The following is a 16,363-nucleotide window of genomic DNA, read 5'->3' on the forward strand; positions in this document are numbered from 1 at the left end:
AGAGTACCCTATTCATTTTTCCAATTAAGGGGCCAATCCACCTACCCTGCACATCTTTGGGTTGTGGGGGCGAAACCCACGCAAACACGGGGAGAATGTGCAAACTCCACACGGACAGTGACCCAGGGCCGGGATCGAACCTGGGACCTCAGGACCATGAGGCTGCAGTGCCCCGTCCTTTAACCATAGCCCTGATTCCTTTTTCCTTTCAAGTACTTCTCTTCAGAAAGTGTCGCCTGAATCTCTCTCCATCACCCTGTCAAGCAGTACATTCCAGATCCGAACCACTCGCCGCCTGAAATCATTTTTCCTCGTGTCGCCTTTGGTTCTTTTACCAGGTGAATACTTTATCTCAGCGCCCTCTGGTTCTGGACCCTTCTGTTAGTAGGAACAGGTTCTCTCCATCTACTCTGTAGGGAGAGGCGGTGGCGTAGTGGTATTGTCACTGGACTAGTAAACCAGAGACCCATGTTCAAATCCCGCCACTACAAATGCTGAAATTTGAATTCAATAAAAATCTCGAATTAAAAGTCTAATGATGACCATGAAACCATTGTCGGTTGTCGTCAATAATCCATCTGGTTCAATAATGTCCTTTAGGGAAGGAAATCTTGTCATTGTCTGGCCTACATGTGATTCCAGACTCCACAGCAATGTGCTTTGACTCTTTACTGACAATTAGGGATGGATAATAAAAGCTGGCCCAGCCAGCGATGGCCACGAACAAATTTTTAAATCCTATCTAGACCTCACACAATTTTGAATACGTCTACAAATCTTCTGCAACCTTCTCTTCTCGAAGGAGAACACCTCCAGCTTCAATAATCTATTCATGTATCTCAAGTCGCTCATCCCTGAAGCCATAGAATTCCTTACAGTACAGGAGACCATTCGACCTATCAAGTCTGCACAACCCTCTGAAAGAACACCCTACCTGCACCCCCCCCCCCCTCCCCATAATGCCACCTAACCTGCACAATTCTGGACACTTTGGGGCAATTTAGCGTGCCCAATCCACCTAACCTGCACATCTTTGAACTGTGGGGAAGAATTGGAGCACCTGGAGGAAACCCACAGGAAGTGCAATCTCCAGTCAGTCACTCAAGGCTGGAATTGAACCCAGGTCCCTGGCACTGTGAGGCAGCAGTGCTAACCACTATCACCATGCTACCCATTCTAATAAATCTATTTGGCATCATCATTCTTCCGAAACAACTGTATCTTGAGTTGTGCAGTTCAGTTGAGGCTGAATCAGTGTTTTAGAAATGTTTACAATAACTTCCGATCTTTTGTACTTTATGCATCAATTTCCCGTAGGCTTTTTTAATCACTTTCTCTTCAGGCCCAACAACTAGCGCACATACTCCCCAGGTCTCATTGTTGGTTGATTTCATTGTATTGCATCAATACTTGGAGAGGGGGTCCTGGGCAGTGCGTAAATATTTCTTGCAGGATACAAAAGTCTGAGAACACGCACAGATTCAAAAACAGCTTCTTCCCCACTGTTACCAGACTCCTAAACAACCCTCTTATGAACTGATCTGATTAATACTACACTCCTGTATGCTTCACCCGATGCCTGTGTCTATGTATTTACATTGTGTACCTTGTGTTGCCCTATTATGTATTTTCTTTTTATTTTACTTTCTTTTCAAGTACTTAATGATCTGTTTGAGCTGCTCGCAGAAAAATAATTTCCACTGTACCTCGGTACACGTGACAATGAACAAATCCAATCCAATCCAATTTCTACAAACGTCACTATCTGGAGAGACTATCACCAGGAGGGTGTCAATATTTTCAATGTGGATCACAGGACAGTGTCAATATTTGAAGAGATTTAACATAAAACAACAGCACCAGACAGGTTATTTGGTCCTATTTGTCCATTTTTTGACAACAGTTTCTCTGTTTATGAATTCCATTCTTCTAGAAATGAGCGCCCATGCTTTGCTATGTTAAAGGTCTTATTGAACTGTGCCTAGTTTTAGTGATTTGTGTGTCCAAATCCAGTGATATCTTTACTCTTCTACCCCATTTCGATTATTTTCCAAGGAGCACATTACCTCCATTTTCTTTCTAACAAAATGCAGCATCTAATACCAATAATAATCCCACAACACCGGATGAGGATGTTTCTCCCGAATTCCCGATTTGATTTATCAATTGCTGGCTTACATGTATGGCCCCTTGTTCTGGTTTTCCCACAAGTGGAATCATCTTTCATTTGTCAACGTTATCAATCCCTTTCATAATCTTACTCAAAGTGACTCCTCAACCCATCTTTTCGATGTCTCCTTTCTTGTATCATCCCAGTAATTCATCTCAAGTGCTTTCTATAATTTGGAGTCCACACTATTTTCCAAGGAGCACATGACCTCCGTTTTCTTTCCAACAAAATGCAGCATCTAATACTAATAATAATCTTTATTATTGTCACAAGTAGGCTTACATTAACACTACAATGAAGTTACTGTGAAAATGCCCTAGTCGCCACACTCCGGCGCCTGTTCGGGTACGCTGAGGGAGAATTCAGAATGTCCAACACACCTAACAAGCACTTCTTTCGGGACTTATATATCTCATCTTATACACTGAAATTCATTTGGCGACTGCACATCCATTCTACAGAATAATTACCGTCTTCTTACATTTTGTCACTGTCTTTCTCAGGGTTGACCATATGTCCTTCCTGCTGCATCACGGCACCGAGGACCATAGACCATAAGACATAGAAGCAGAATTAGGACACACGGCCCATCAAGTCTTCTCCGCCATTCAATCATGGTTGATATTTTTCTCATCTCCATTCTCCTGCCTTCTCCCCATAACCGCTGATCCCCTACTAATCCAGAAGCTATCTATCTGTGTCTTAAAGACACTCACTTATTTGGCCTCCACAGCCTTCTGCAGCAAAGAGTTCCACAGATTCACCACCCTCTGGCTGAAGAAATTCCTCCTCATCTCTGCTTTAAAGGATCGTCCCTTTAGACTGAGATTGTGTCCTCTGGTTCTAGTTTTTCCTACAAGTGGAAAAATCCTCTCCACATCTACTCTGTTCAGGCCTCGCAGTATCCTGTAAGTTTCAACAAGACCCCCTCTCATTCTTCTAAACTCCAAAGAGTACAGACCCAGAGTCCTCAACTGTTCCTCATACGACAAGTGACCCGGGTCACTGTCCATGTGGAGTTTGCACGTTCTCCCCATGTCTGCATGGGTCTCACCCCCACAACCCAAAAAGATGTGCAGAGTAGGTGGATTGGCCATGCTAAATTGCCCCTTAATTGGGAAAAAAAGAATTGGGTACTCTAAATTTATGTTTTTAAAATTTTTTTTTAAACATATGCCCTTAATTTGGCGTTGTCATCAAGCCTGTGTCAGTATTTTCGGTGTGGCTCATGGAGCTGTGTTTGGCTTGAAGAGTGGTTGCCCACACACACACAGACATTTGAAATTGCACAATTTAAATTGCTCCACAATTGTTTAAACAGCAGTTGACACAAGCAATGTTGCATAATTCAGAGAGATTTGGAAAATGATTTGGGAATGATATGTTCTAGCCGATTCTCACCAGAGCGACAAGCTTCGATTTAAGGGACAAGGGGATAGTTGAGATCTGCTACAAAGTTACGTGCTTGGAACTGAGATAACACTGCATGAGAACAAACTCCTTACCCTGCCAGTCACCACAAGAGCTGCACACACATCAACTTGATAACTGGCATTTTTAATAAGCATTGCACAAGTCGAAAATCCCACTTCAATAAGAGGCGGCGAAACATGTGAAAGTCACACTGACACTAAAACAAACAGGGAACATGAGGCCAAACACACGCTGGAAGCTTTGCATCAGAGTACAAGAGACAAACGGGAAAGAAAATAAGCCTATGTTCCTGATTTGTTTCATCCTTACCCTTAGATCAGGCCTCCTGAAAACCTGTTAGTTAAAATACATTAACAAGAAATCAATAAAAGAAGCTTGGTATGCCGGTCATCTCTTCCAACATTGAATCCTGCTCATCACAATCAACCAACATGAGAAGTAAAATGACATTGTTCAGGTCTATGCAGTGAAATCCACAATGTAACTCTCCAGCTTCTTGGCAGCTTTTGTACTATAGTCATTGATTTAGCATAAATAATTCAGAAGGGGCCTGCAGGATTAAATAAAATCTAGTAGTGAAGACAAGAGCATGATGCATAGCTGTACTCCTTTTGATCTGTGGTAGTCCTGATGAGCACTGCAATCACACAGCTTTCCCAGCGGCATGTGAACAGGGTTAACACAATGCTTAAATACAGCAGTACTCGAAGGCACTGTAAGAGAGAGAGAGAGAGAGAGAGACAGGATGTGGCCTGTTGTTTGCAATTCCCTGTACAGGGAGTTCCTGATGGTGAACACTAAGCACAAGTCAGAAGCCACTTGCTGCTGCTCTTGTTCTCCTTCCAGCAGCAGCATTGCCAGAAGCTTGGGAGCGGGTTTCCTATTCAGCCAAACAGAAAATGAACGGTTAAAGAAATGGAACTGCAGTAACAGGGCAAAACCTTTGATGTTACATCTCATGGGCCCCAATCACACTCCTCCCAAACAGCTTCCAACTGCTCACAAAGCTCAAGTTAAGTCCTCCTCAGGCAGACACAAAAGTGGTGTGGCCACTTTTATTCATCGTTCCTCAGCTCTGTAGTTACAATCCTGAGCCCTCAATCTGTGCAAATGAAGAGTTATGGCAGCCCAGAGATAGGCTGCCAAGCGGGACATCATGAGGAGAGTGGAAAGAAACTGCAATAGGTCTCTACCTGTTTACAGGTCTAGGCTTAGACCTACAGAGGCATCACGTGCCTGCAGCAGGAGGCCCTATCATCTGAATAACTAAGGTGTGCAATTGGTGAAATCATCAGGGGCAACTCACCCAATGGTACACATCAGGAAATCTGCCTCGGTGATAGAGGCCCTCATGTAAATCCTGGGAATTTAGGGTGGTGGGAGTCATGGGAGGGCTGGGCTAGGATGAGGCGAGAGCTGAGATAGGGGGCAAATGATTGCAGCTGCTGTGGGCTCAGTGAAGCACTTCTGCTCCCCCCACAGGAAGGTGCATCATTCAGAAAAATAAGAATAATTTGCTTTGTTTTGGGATCACTAATGATTCCTAAATGGATTACGCCCGAAGCCTGCGCCAATCATCAGTGCCTAATTTGTTAAAAGGGTTCTTTAACAGGGGTTAGGAACATCATTTACCTATTCACATGACCCAACTCCTGATTTGAAGGATGCTTCAAAAACGGAATGCTTGAATTTGGCAGCAGAGCCAATATCAGCAGAGATGGGGCATCGGCCATCTCACTAAGAAAGTGCCATTACTGTGTCAAAACAATGGGAAGAACGTGTACTACGTTCTACTCCGTCAGCTACAGCAGTCAGCCAGAGGAACCTGTCTGAGTGTACAGGTGCTAGAGTCTGTCACTGAGCGTGCGGTCAACTCATTGCCAGGAGACAAGAGTAATGACATAAGTAAATGCTGGAAATTAGAAATTAAAAACAGACAATGCTAAAAATACAGAGCAGGTCAATCAGAATCTATAAAGAAAAAAGACACGTTACTATTCCAGATGAACACCCTGGGTCAGAACTGGGAAAAGATAAATAAGCTGTTTAGATTGAAGAGACAGGAAAAATAGGGCGGAACAGTGGAAACAATAAAAGTACAGAGGAGAAGCACCACAGGCAGCAAGTCCGTTACATTAAATTGAAGAAACAATGCAAAGATTGCTGTTTCATATAGAAGGCTCGGGGAATTGAACAATAGGGAGCATAAATGAATAGCTGTCGCATCTGTAGTTACACAGTGGAGAAGAATGAGGATATCCTGGAGGTAACACTGGCACTGCAAAGTGGACAAGGGAAGGGGTTGTAAGGGAGGGGATAATACTGCCTGGTAGTGGGATCTTGCTGAAAATGGCAGAATTGCAGAAAATGATCTGTGAATGTAGCAGCTGGTGGAGCTGATGATTAGGGATAAGTGTTTACGATCGAGGGGTTGTCCGCCGACCCGACTGTCCCACTTCCGTGGCTACATTCGAGGGAGCATGCGGTGTCCACGGGCACCCTAGAGGCATTTCGTGCCCGTTGGGCACCACATGCTGATCCCATTAATGACATTTTGGTTTAATGGTTAAGTATCATTTGTGATTCTCCCCGTGTTTGCGTGTGTCTCACCCCCACATCCCAAAGATGTGCAGGATAGGTGAATTGGCCACGCTAAACTGCCCCTAACTGGAAAACACTAAATTTATTATTTTATTTTATTTTTTAAAGTTTCGTTTGTGATGGGGTGGCACAGTGGTGCAGCGTTTAGCACTGCTGCCTGCGGCGCTGAAGACCCAGGTTCGCTCCTGCCCCGGGTCACTGTCTATGTGGAGTTTGCACAACCCAAAAATGTGCACGGTAGGTGGATTGGCCATGCTAAATTGGAAAAAATAATGGGGTAGTCTAAAAAATTTTTTTAAAGTTTTATTTGTGATTCGTTTTTGTTTAAGGCAGTTTCCCTTTAAGGGGCTGTCCCTTTAATTTGTCCCTCACTTCATTTGATTTTGTTTACTTATTTATTTGCATTAAACAAAATAGTTGAAGAGACTGGGGTGGCTCAGGAAATAGAATGGATGCCAGCAGAGATGCTCGTGACCATCATGGGAGGGGAAGCCTTGGCTGCTAGAAAAATACGGGATTTCAGAATCTCCAGTACAGAGAGTGGACTCATTAGGGCAAGTACAATGGGGAAATCAGGATTTAAAAATATGGTCTTTGCAAGAAGTTGCATGGGTGTAATCCAGGTTTATTATGGGAATCTGTAAACTTATAGGAACGGCAGCATTAGAGATTGACAGAAAAAAATTCAGGTGAAGGTTGGAGACAAACCACAAAGGTGAATGATAAGTCAAATGGCATGAAAGACAATGTGAAACTGCAATTGAGCCAGGCAGTACAGAATGAGTCTAAGATCGAGTGTTGGACAGTACACAATAGATATATATTGCACAAAACACCAAGAGCATCAGAAAATAAAGTGTGTCCATCTATTCAAAAGAGAATGAGAGGAGAGAACATTCATTAAGAAATCATCAGAACACAACAACAGACATAAATATAAAGATACAGAAGTTCAGGAATAAATGTTAACGGCTTTAGATGGAAAGTGCTTGTTGTAAAGATAATTGGTATCTCAAACCAGGTATCACAGTAAAACTTCTTGCCAAGCAACAGACTCTGTTGCAAGATTTCTGCACATTTACTTCTATAGTGCTGAAACCCAAGTAATCTGAGCTCTCAACTGTATATTTATTGAATAACTTGACAGGTTTAGATCAGGATTCAAGACCATCAGTCCCTGTTCAGTCAAAGGAGATGATAGCTGACAGTCCATATGCGATATCAGCTGATTATGTGCCCGCACAGTGTTTGAATCACCTGCAGGTTGAGAATTACACAGGTAACAAATAATACATGAAAAATGTTCATAGCCGAGACACCCAAGGTAAAAGGGACTCTTTGATCCTCTCAACTCAATAGTTTGTTTGAACTATCAGCTGTGCCCAGGTTAGATCCTTCAATCTTGTTATTCTATAGCCTCCTGTGTAAGGGATTAGATTAGGTGGCCCTTCATTGATTATACTACTTCGGAGTCAAGAAAGTTACAGCATAGATGACCATTCAGCCAGTTGTGCCTCTTTGAAAATTTTCTTTGTCCCACATTTTGTCTGTAACCCTGTTAAGTTCCTTGTCCTCAAGGACCTGCTACTACACCACATTCACCAATAAGCCAAACTACTGCACATTAATCTATAATGTGCAGAATAATCTGCATATCCCACCAGTTAGTTACTTTAACGTATTCAGCATTTGTGCAGGTTTGTGCAGGAAACACATTATTTTCACCACTTTGTTTATTGTACACAAAGCTGGCCAGTGCCGTAATACATTGGGTATATTTACACCAGAGTGAAACAACATTCATCACACTCCACACTGAGCTCCCTAATGACTAAATTATCGGGTGGCGTGGGGGAGGCTGTGAAAGAGATGCTTAACCAGAGGGAGGGATAATTCAGGAGTTACCCTCACACAATTCCTAGTTGTCGCAGAGATAGACGCACAAAATCTCAGCTGGTGAACATGGCAGTGGCCTGGGGGAAATCTGAAGAGGAGGCAAATGAACAAGAGTGTGTTACTGAAGGAAGCAGATTCTAAGGCTGGGAGTGTGGAAGGTTTTAAATTAACATCGCTTACCTTATAATCTTTGGTGATGGCGTCTGGCACTGTTGTAGTTGAAAGCTGAGTTGAGATAGTAGCAGCTATGAGCTGTTTACACCATTCAACATGAGATCCTGCAGGGCTGGATAAACAGGAGGGAACGTCAGACTCCATCGACAACAGTCACTAATTAAAACCCAATGTCCTCACGCGTCAGTGTTAATGCCATTTGGACACTTTACTGGATTGCCCGAAATACCCAACACACTTAACATGTTATAACCGGCATCTATGAAACTGGCTGCTATGATAACTGCAAATGGTTGAGCCCCATTTACCTGACATAGGCAGCAAACTATGATAAGTGTAGGCAGAGAGGGACTGTACATCAGAGGTTGGGCAAAGAACATTTGTGCGTGTTTTTCATTTCATACACCACAAATTCTGCAGTCAAGCATTCTGCATTTGGGAACATTGAAGACATCAGCACACCCAGGGTGCAACGGGATAGCCTCGTCCTGGGAGAACAAACCCTCATGATCATTGTCTCTCCCCCGCCAGGCAACTAGTGCACAGTGCCATAACAGATAATTATATATTATCTGCTGTCGCACTGCTCTAAGTAACTCAGCTTTATTAGGGTGGCAACACAGCAAGTAAGCCACAGTGCATTGTTGTCTTGCTTTAAGTATATATCCTTCTAAGGCCAAAAGACGACAACTTATTGTTGTTAAGTAAATACTGGGTAAGATGCCATGCACCTCAATTAAGAGGTTGGACACACTGTGTCCGGAATGTTTTGTGGCTGGACAGTTTGTCTACATATTTCAAATGATTTGTTTTCTTATTTTTCTTTTTAATTGCGACACCATATAAAGTTATACTTACAACAATAATTAAGTTTGCAAAAAATAAAGAGTTTGTCAAATGATAGCCGATTTCCACAATGTGCAGCAAAGACCAAGAGTGATCCTCAGATGGAGGAGGGTTAAGGAGATAATTGGTCCAGGGCATACACAGGTATTACAGACCCATTTTAAGTATCATACGTTTGTCATGTGAGAGTGCCTTTAAGAATTGGATGTTTAAGAAATGTACCTTTAAGAAATGAAGCTAATCATATTACTGAAGTGATGTCATAGGGGGGTGGGAGCTGAGCTCACTTCTGCTTTTTGGGAGTTTTTTAGTTTCAGTTTGAAGAAAGCTTGGGTGTGGCTGTGAGCTGCATTGCTGATGATCTCTGACATGAAGGACCATCTCTTAATCCTTTGGTGAAATCGGAATTGTAAAAAGGTCTCAGTATTGAATATAAATCTAATGTGCTTCTATTTGAAGGATTTGTTAAGTCTTTTGGATGTGTAAAGGAACAGTTTGCAGGATTATTTAGTGTTGTATTATTTTCGGGGTTATCTTTGAAGTAAGGGGTGTTAAGAGATCCAATGTTTATTTAAAAGGTTCATTTGAGTTCATGGAATAAACATTGTTTTGTTTTAAAAACCACGTGTCCATAATTGTAATAGTACACCTGGGGAACAAGTCATGTGCTTCAAAAGCAACAATCCATTAAAGGTGGGGGTTGGTTGAACTCCATGATACATTTTGGGGTTCTGATAACACCTCTCCCATAACACATTCTATCCCTATATTAATATTTCTATTATAAATATGGACATAAAACATTTATTTCAACTGGTCGCACTGTAAGCCCAACTTTCTGCCTGTGGCATATCCAAAGAATGATAAGTCTACATTGTCAGTTCATAGAACTGACCACAATCAGTGAGAATGAACAACAACACGTCCTCCACAATAGTCCTCAATACCGGGGGCCCGCAGGGCTGCGTACTTAGCCCCCTACTCTACGCCCTGTACACACACGACTGCGTGGCAAAATTTGGTTCCAACTCCATCTAGATGTTTGCTGACGATACGACCATAGTGGGCCGGATCTCGAATAACGATGAGTCAGAATACAGGAGGGAGATAGAGAACCTAGTTGAGTGGTGCAGCGACAACAATCTCTCCCTCAATGCCACAAAACTAAAGAGCTGGTCATTGACTTCAGGAAGCAAAGTACTGTACACACCCCTGTCCGCATCAACGGGGCCGAGGTGGAGATGGTTAGCAGTTTCAAATTCCTAGGGGTGCACATCTCCAAAAATCTGTCCTGGTCCACCCACGTCGTCGCTACCACCAAGAAAGCACAACAGCGCCTATACTTCCTCTGGAAACTAAGTAAATTTGGCATGTCCACATTAACCCTTAGCAACTTTTACAGATGCACCATAGAAAGCATCCTATCTGGCTGCATCACAGCCTGGTACGCCAACTGCTCGGCCCAGGACCGCAAGAAACTTCAGAGAGTCGTGAACACAGCCCAGTCCATCACACAAACCTGGCTCACATCCATTGACTCCACCTACACCTCCCGCTGCCTGGGGAAAGCAGGCAGCATAATAGAACATAGAACATAGAACAGTACAGCACAGAACAGGCCCTTCGGCCCTCGATGTTGTGCCGAGCAATGATCACCCTACTCAAACCCACGTATCCACCCTATACCCGTAACCCAACAACCCCCCCCCCAACCTTACTTTTAAGGACACTACGGGCAATTTAGCATGGCCAATCCACCTAACCAGCACATCTTTGGACTGTGGGAGGAAACCGGAGCACCCGGAGGAAACCCACGCACACACGGGGAGGACGTGCAGACTCCACACAGACAGTGACCCAGCCGGGAATCGAACCTGGGACCCTGGAGCTGTGAAGCATTTATGCTAACCACCATGCTACCGTTCTGCCCAAATCAAAGACCTACCCATAATCAAAGACCCCTCCCACCCAGCTTACTCACTCTTCCAACTTCTTCCATCGGGCAGGAGATACAGAAGTCTGAGAACACGCACGAACAGACTCAAAAACAGCTTCTTCCCTGCTGTTACCGGACTCCTAAATGACCCTCTTATGGACTGACCTCATTAACACTACACCCTGTATGCTTCATCTGATGCCGGTGCCTATGTAGTTACATTGTATACCTTGTGTTGCCCTATTATGTATTTTCTTTTAGTCCCTTTTCTTCCCATGTACTTAATGATCTGTTGAGCTGCTCGCAAAAAAATACTTTTCACTGTACCTCGGTACACGTGACAATAAACAAATCCAATTCAATCCAATCATAGAATGATAGAACAGCATTGAAGGAGGCCATTCAGCCCATTGTTGCCTGTGGTCAGCCCATTTTGCCTGTGTCGGCTCTTTGAAAGCGCTAGTCCCAATCTTTCACCAAAGGCCCATGGACGGCCTACTCCCAACCGAGGCCCGTAAGAAAACAAGAATAGTTGCTTACTGGCTCCAAAACGGGTCCCTTGTTGTCAGGCACTTAGTGCTTGATTTAGAGACATAGCATCAGGTAGGGGAGGGATACTGAGAACCAACCCCCCCCCCCCCCCCCCCCCCTCCACAACCACTGCCCTAGTTGATGAACCATTTCCCCACCACCCCACTTTGCAAACCCCTTCCTGCTTTCACTCACCTGTGACCTGGGCCTGACCCCAATGGTATTGTCATTCAATAGAACTGCCGGCCTCTGATGGGCCAGCAGCTCTTGGCAGGCCGGGCTTCCAGCGTGAGATCCTTGGTCCCGGTATGGGATAATATCATTGGATTAGTAATCCAGAGATCCAGGTTAATGCTCTGGGTAAATGGGGTCAAACGCCACCATAGAATTTACAGATTATCATAGAATTTACCATGGCAGCCGATGGGAGTTTAAATTCAATTGATAGATTTTTTTTAAAACTGGAATTGAAAGCTCGTCTCAGTAATAGTCTCAGACCATGAAACTATCATCAATTGTCATAAGATGTCCATCTGATTCACTAATGTCCTTTTGAGGAAGGAAATCTGCCATCCTTACCCGGTCTGGCCTCCATGTGGCTCCAGACCCACAGCAATGTGCTGGACTCTTAACTATTTCTCTGAAATTCCCTAACCACCACTTTGTTAAAGGGATGTGCAGCAAATGCTGACCTTGCCAGCCTCACCCACATGCCATGAAATAATTTTTTTTAATTGCCTTGCAATCAGATTCACCCAGCAATCAAAGAGACAGCCACATAAAATGCTGGAAACATTCAAGGAGTGAATGGCATCTGTACAGAGAGCACAAGCTAGCATTTTGGACAGATCAATTCATCGAAGCAGTCGGGCTTTGAGCATCTGAAACGTGAACCCCTTTTTGTCTGCTCTGTCTTTTTGGCTTTGCTTTCCGATTTTCAGCAATTGCACTTTGTTGGTTTTGTACATCTCGCAATAAAATGGACGCATTCAATGGAACCAACCCAGCCTTTATCAGGAAAAACAAATGGCCTGTGTCAAGGATTTTAGATCCACAAACGTGATGAAAAATACTGCCAGGCAACAGAAAATACATTGGGCGGGATTCTCCTTTGGCTGACGCTGAAATCGGGAAACGTGATTAGCCGGGGAATAGGTTCCGCTGAAAAAATAGCGGCGGGCACCGATTTGACGCCAAATCGCAATTCTCCGTCACCTCGACAGCAGCGACAGTGGGGTCCAGAACACACATACAGAAAACACCATTTGCATATCATTAGCGGGCCCAACCCAGTATTCAACTCGATTACTCTGATTTTTAAATTTGTAAATTTGTGATTGTTATTCTCTTATCAACCTAAGCGGTGACTGTGGCTTGTCCAAAACATTGAGGGCAGGTTTGCCACAAGGCATCATAACAATCTCTCCGGAAGAGCATAATGCAGTGATTGAACTAAGTGAGGAGGCCTCTCTCTCCTCCCTTATAGTTACATTTTTATATTTGGTGAAGCAAATGCAGGTTAAGACCACAGTCCAGTTAGTTCAAAGCTGTTTTTTTGCTAAAACGAAACCACTCAATTATCCCATAAATTTAGTTAAGTAGCTCTCAATTAGGAGTAAACGCAATCGGGAAATGCCGATGAAAGATAGGGTTTCCTCCAGGTTCTCAGGTTTCCTCCCAGAAGTTCCAAAAGACGTGCTGTAAGGTAATTTGGGCATTCTGAATTCTCCCTCAGTGTACCCGAACATGCGCCGGAATGTGGCGACTTGGGGCTTTTCACAGTAACGTCATTGCAGAGTTAATGTAAGCCTACTTGTGACAATAAAGATTATTATCTATGTTCCAGTTTTGCTACAGTTTTACTGAATATTTCCCACGTGCATGGGATTTTTGTAGTCACCAGATTTGCGATGAATCTTTACCGAATGAACTTCAGGACACCAACTAATTTCCTATATCCTAATGTGGCATTCATCTAGGTACAAAAATTTGCAGCATCCCAATATTTTGCTCTTTGTTAACAGAGGAGATGCTACCAGGACTTGAGTTATAAGGAGAGGCTGGTAGGCTGGGGCTTTTTTCTCTGGAGCGTAGGGTTAGGGTTGATCTTATAGAGGTTTATAAAATATTGAGGAGCATAGATAAGATAGATAGTTGACATCTTTTCCGAAAGGTAGAGGAGTCTAGAACTAGAGGGCATAGGTTTAAGGTGAGAGGGGGAGAGATACAAAAGATACCGGAGGTGGAATGGGCTGCCAGAGGCAGTGGTAGAGGCGGGTACGATTTTGTCCTTTAAAAAGCAGTTAGACAGTTACATGGGCAGGGTGGGTATAGAGGGATATGGGCTAAATGCGGGCAAATGAGACTAGCTTAGTGATAGAAACTGGGCAGCATGGACAAGCTGGGCCGAAGGGCCGGTTTCCATGCTGTAAACATCTATGATCTATGAAACAACTTTGCCAAATCTTTAGTATAATTCCCAGTCAATACAACTTATAAAAATTCAGAGAGATATCTGAATTTTGCCACTGGTTTAGCTCAATTGGCTGGACAACTGGTCTGTGATGCAGAGCGAGGCCAGCAGCACAGGTTCAATTCCTGTACCAGCTGAGGTTATTCATGAAGGCCCCGTTTCTCAACCTTACCCGTCGTCTAAGATTTGCTGATCCTCAGGTTAAATCACCACCAGTCAACTCACTCCCTCAAAGGGGAAAGCAGCCCATGGTCATCTGGGACTATGGTGACTTTACTTTACTAAATAATTTATTAGCACTGCACTTTAATAGTACTGAACTGCAGGAAAAACAAACAGCAAGCAAATGGTTAGGTTTTTACATACAGAGAGATGTATTATTGAAACAATGTGAGCATTCTCTTGCCACTGAGCAGAAAATGCAGGCACCGCTTCAATTTCCCTGGCTAACAAATAACTGTTGGACCCTCGCTCGTGTTAGCCTCGAAAAGTTGCTGATCTCAGAGCCCTCATCTGCAGTATTCTGAAATGCTCTGATATGTGGCAGTTTTAAAGAGAGGGCTGGAATAACTCTCCGGTCGAGATTCAAGCAGCCCACTTGTGGCATTGTCCCCAAATCTCAATCATAGATACGTAGAATTTACAGTGGAAAAGGAGGCCAATCAGCCCATCGAGTCTGCACTGGCCCTTGTAAAGGGCAACCTACCCAAGCCCATCCCTCTACCCTATCCCCGTAACCCCACCTAACTCCGGTTTCCTCCCACAGTCCAAAGACGTGCAGGTTAGGTGGATTGGTCACGCTTAATTGCCCTTAGTGTCCATAAAGTCCATGGGGTTATTGGGTTACGGGGATAGGGTGGAAGTGAGGGCTTAAGTGGGTCGATGCAGACTCGATGGGCCGAATGGCCTCCTTCTGCACTGTATGTTCTATGAAACCCATCCCGACACGGGGAGAATGTGCAGAATCCACATAGGCAGTGACCCAAGTCGGGAACCGCATCTGGGACCCTGGAGCTGTGAAGCACCGGTGCTAACCACTGTGCTAATGGGCCACCCTCACCAGGCCGCCCTCACCGCCCCAGGCACTCACAGCGTTGCCCAGCAGCACAGAGGGATGTCAGTCAGCCCATCGAGACTGTGCCAGGCCAATGATGGATCATCCAATTAACTCCAACCACTCCCCTCTGCTCTATCCTCATATTCCTGTCAACTTTCTTCCCCCTTCAACTATTTATCCGGTGGGCCAAGTATCAGAGGCAAAAGAGAGAGTTGCTGCTCGGATTGCAGCCAGCCAGCATGGAGGAGCCTCCTTCAGCCCAGCTACACCAGAGGTTGGCTCTGCAGCTCTGGGATCAGCCCCGCTGCTTCCTTCCTACTTTCTCAATCACATTTCACACAACACCCTCACTTTCTATTCTCAGAGATCTCACTGACCCGAAGCTGATAATTATCCTCAGACAAAGCTGTCAGAGAAACAAACGCCCCCAGTGTGGAGCTGTCAAATCTCCGGGGCTCCGGGCCCCATCCCCGGGCCTCAGTCTAACCGGGACCGGGGCTCCGGGCCCCATCCCCGGGCCTCAGTCTAACCGGGACCAGAGCTCCGGGCCCCATCCCCGGGCCTCAGTCTAACCGGGGCTCCGGGCCCCATCCCCCGGTCTCAATCTAACCGGGGCCGAGGCTCCGGGCCCCATCCCCGGGCCTCAGTCTAACCGGGACCAGAGCTCCGGGCCCCATCCCCGGGCCTCAGTCTAACCGGGGCCCCGGGTCCCATCCCCCGGACCGCACCCTAACCGGGACTGGGGCTCCGGGCCCCACTCTAACCGGGACCGGAGCTCCGGGCCCCATCCCCCGGTCTCAGTATAACCGGGGCCGAGGCTCCGGGCCCCATCCCCGGGCCTCAGTCTAACCGGGGCTCCGGGCCCCATTCCCCGGACCGCACCCTAACCGGGGCCGGGGCTCCGGGCCTCAGTCTAACCGGGGGCCCCAGCTCACTCCTCCCGGGTTCCCCGGTCTGTGCTGCCGGCGGGGCGGCTCCCGGCCGCGGCCCCCACTCCGTTCTCGGCCGCCCTACCTCTCCGGCGACTCGGCGCTCGCTTGCCCGGAGCCCGAGGTCAGTCGCGGCGGCTTCTTGGCGGCCAGGCTGTCGGAAGTGACCACTCTGTCCATCGGGCCCGATTCCTGCCGCCGGCTTCCTCCCGCGGGGCCGCGCCAGCCCCGGAGCCGCCTTCCTGTCCCAGCAGCCGGGGGGAGAGACTGGGGGTGGGGGAGGTGGGGGGTGGAGGGGGAGGGAGTGGGGGATGTG

At 45.7% G+C, this 16,363-nt stretch overlaps 1 protein-coding gene and 1 non-coding gene across 8 annotated transcripts in view; both read right to left on the reverse strand.

Annotated features, from left to right (window-relative positions):
• mtmr1b (myotubularin related protein 1b) overlaps nucleotides 1-16,322 on the reverse strand; it is a 78,700-nt gene extending 62,378 nt beyond the window's left edge. For 2 of the 7 annotated variants that reach the window (XM_038774349.1, XM_038774347.1), the window contains exons 1-3: nucleotides 16,133-16,322; nucleotides 8,282-8,387; nucleotides 3,914-3,937 (exon numbers count right to left, since the gene is read on the reverse strand). In XM_038774349.1, coding sequence (XP_038630277.1) covers nucleotides 3,914-3,937; nucleotides 8,282-8,387; nucleotides 16,133-16,227 — 225 coding nt within the window. In that variant the 5' untranslated portion in view covers nucleotides 16,228-16,322. Of the gene's footprint in view, nucleotides 1-3,913; nucleotides 3,938-8,281; nucleotides 8,388-8,583; nucleotides 8,704-16,132 lie in introns of those variants that run through there. The other 5 variants (XM_038774350.1, XM_038774348.1, XM_038774353.1 and 2 more) reach the window with 3 other exon arrangements.
• LOC119952524 lies at nucleotides 8,647-8,814 on the reverse strand. Its single transcript, XR_005457888.1, has one exon. It is a non-coding gene; the product is annotated as a U1 spliceosomal RNA (small nuclear RNA).
• Nucleotides 16,323-16,363: the final 41 nt, after the last annotated feature.

This window comes from Scyliorhinus canicula, chromosome 17, assembly GCF_902713615.1.
Source record: "Scyliorhinus canicula chromosome 17, sScyCan1.1, whole genome shotgun sequence".
Classification (NCBI taxonomy): Eukaryota; Metazoa; Chordata; class Chondrichthyes; order Carcharhiniformes; family Scyliorhinidae; genus Scyliorhinus; species Scyliorhinus canicula.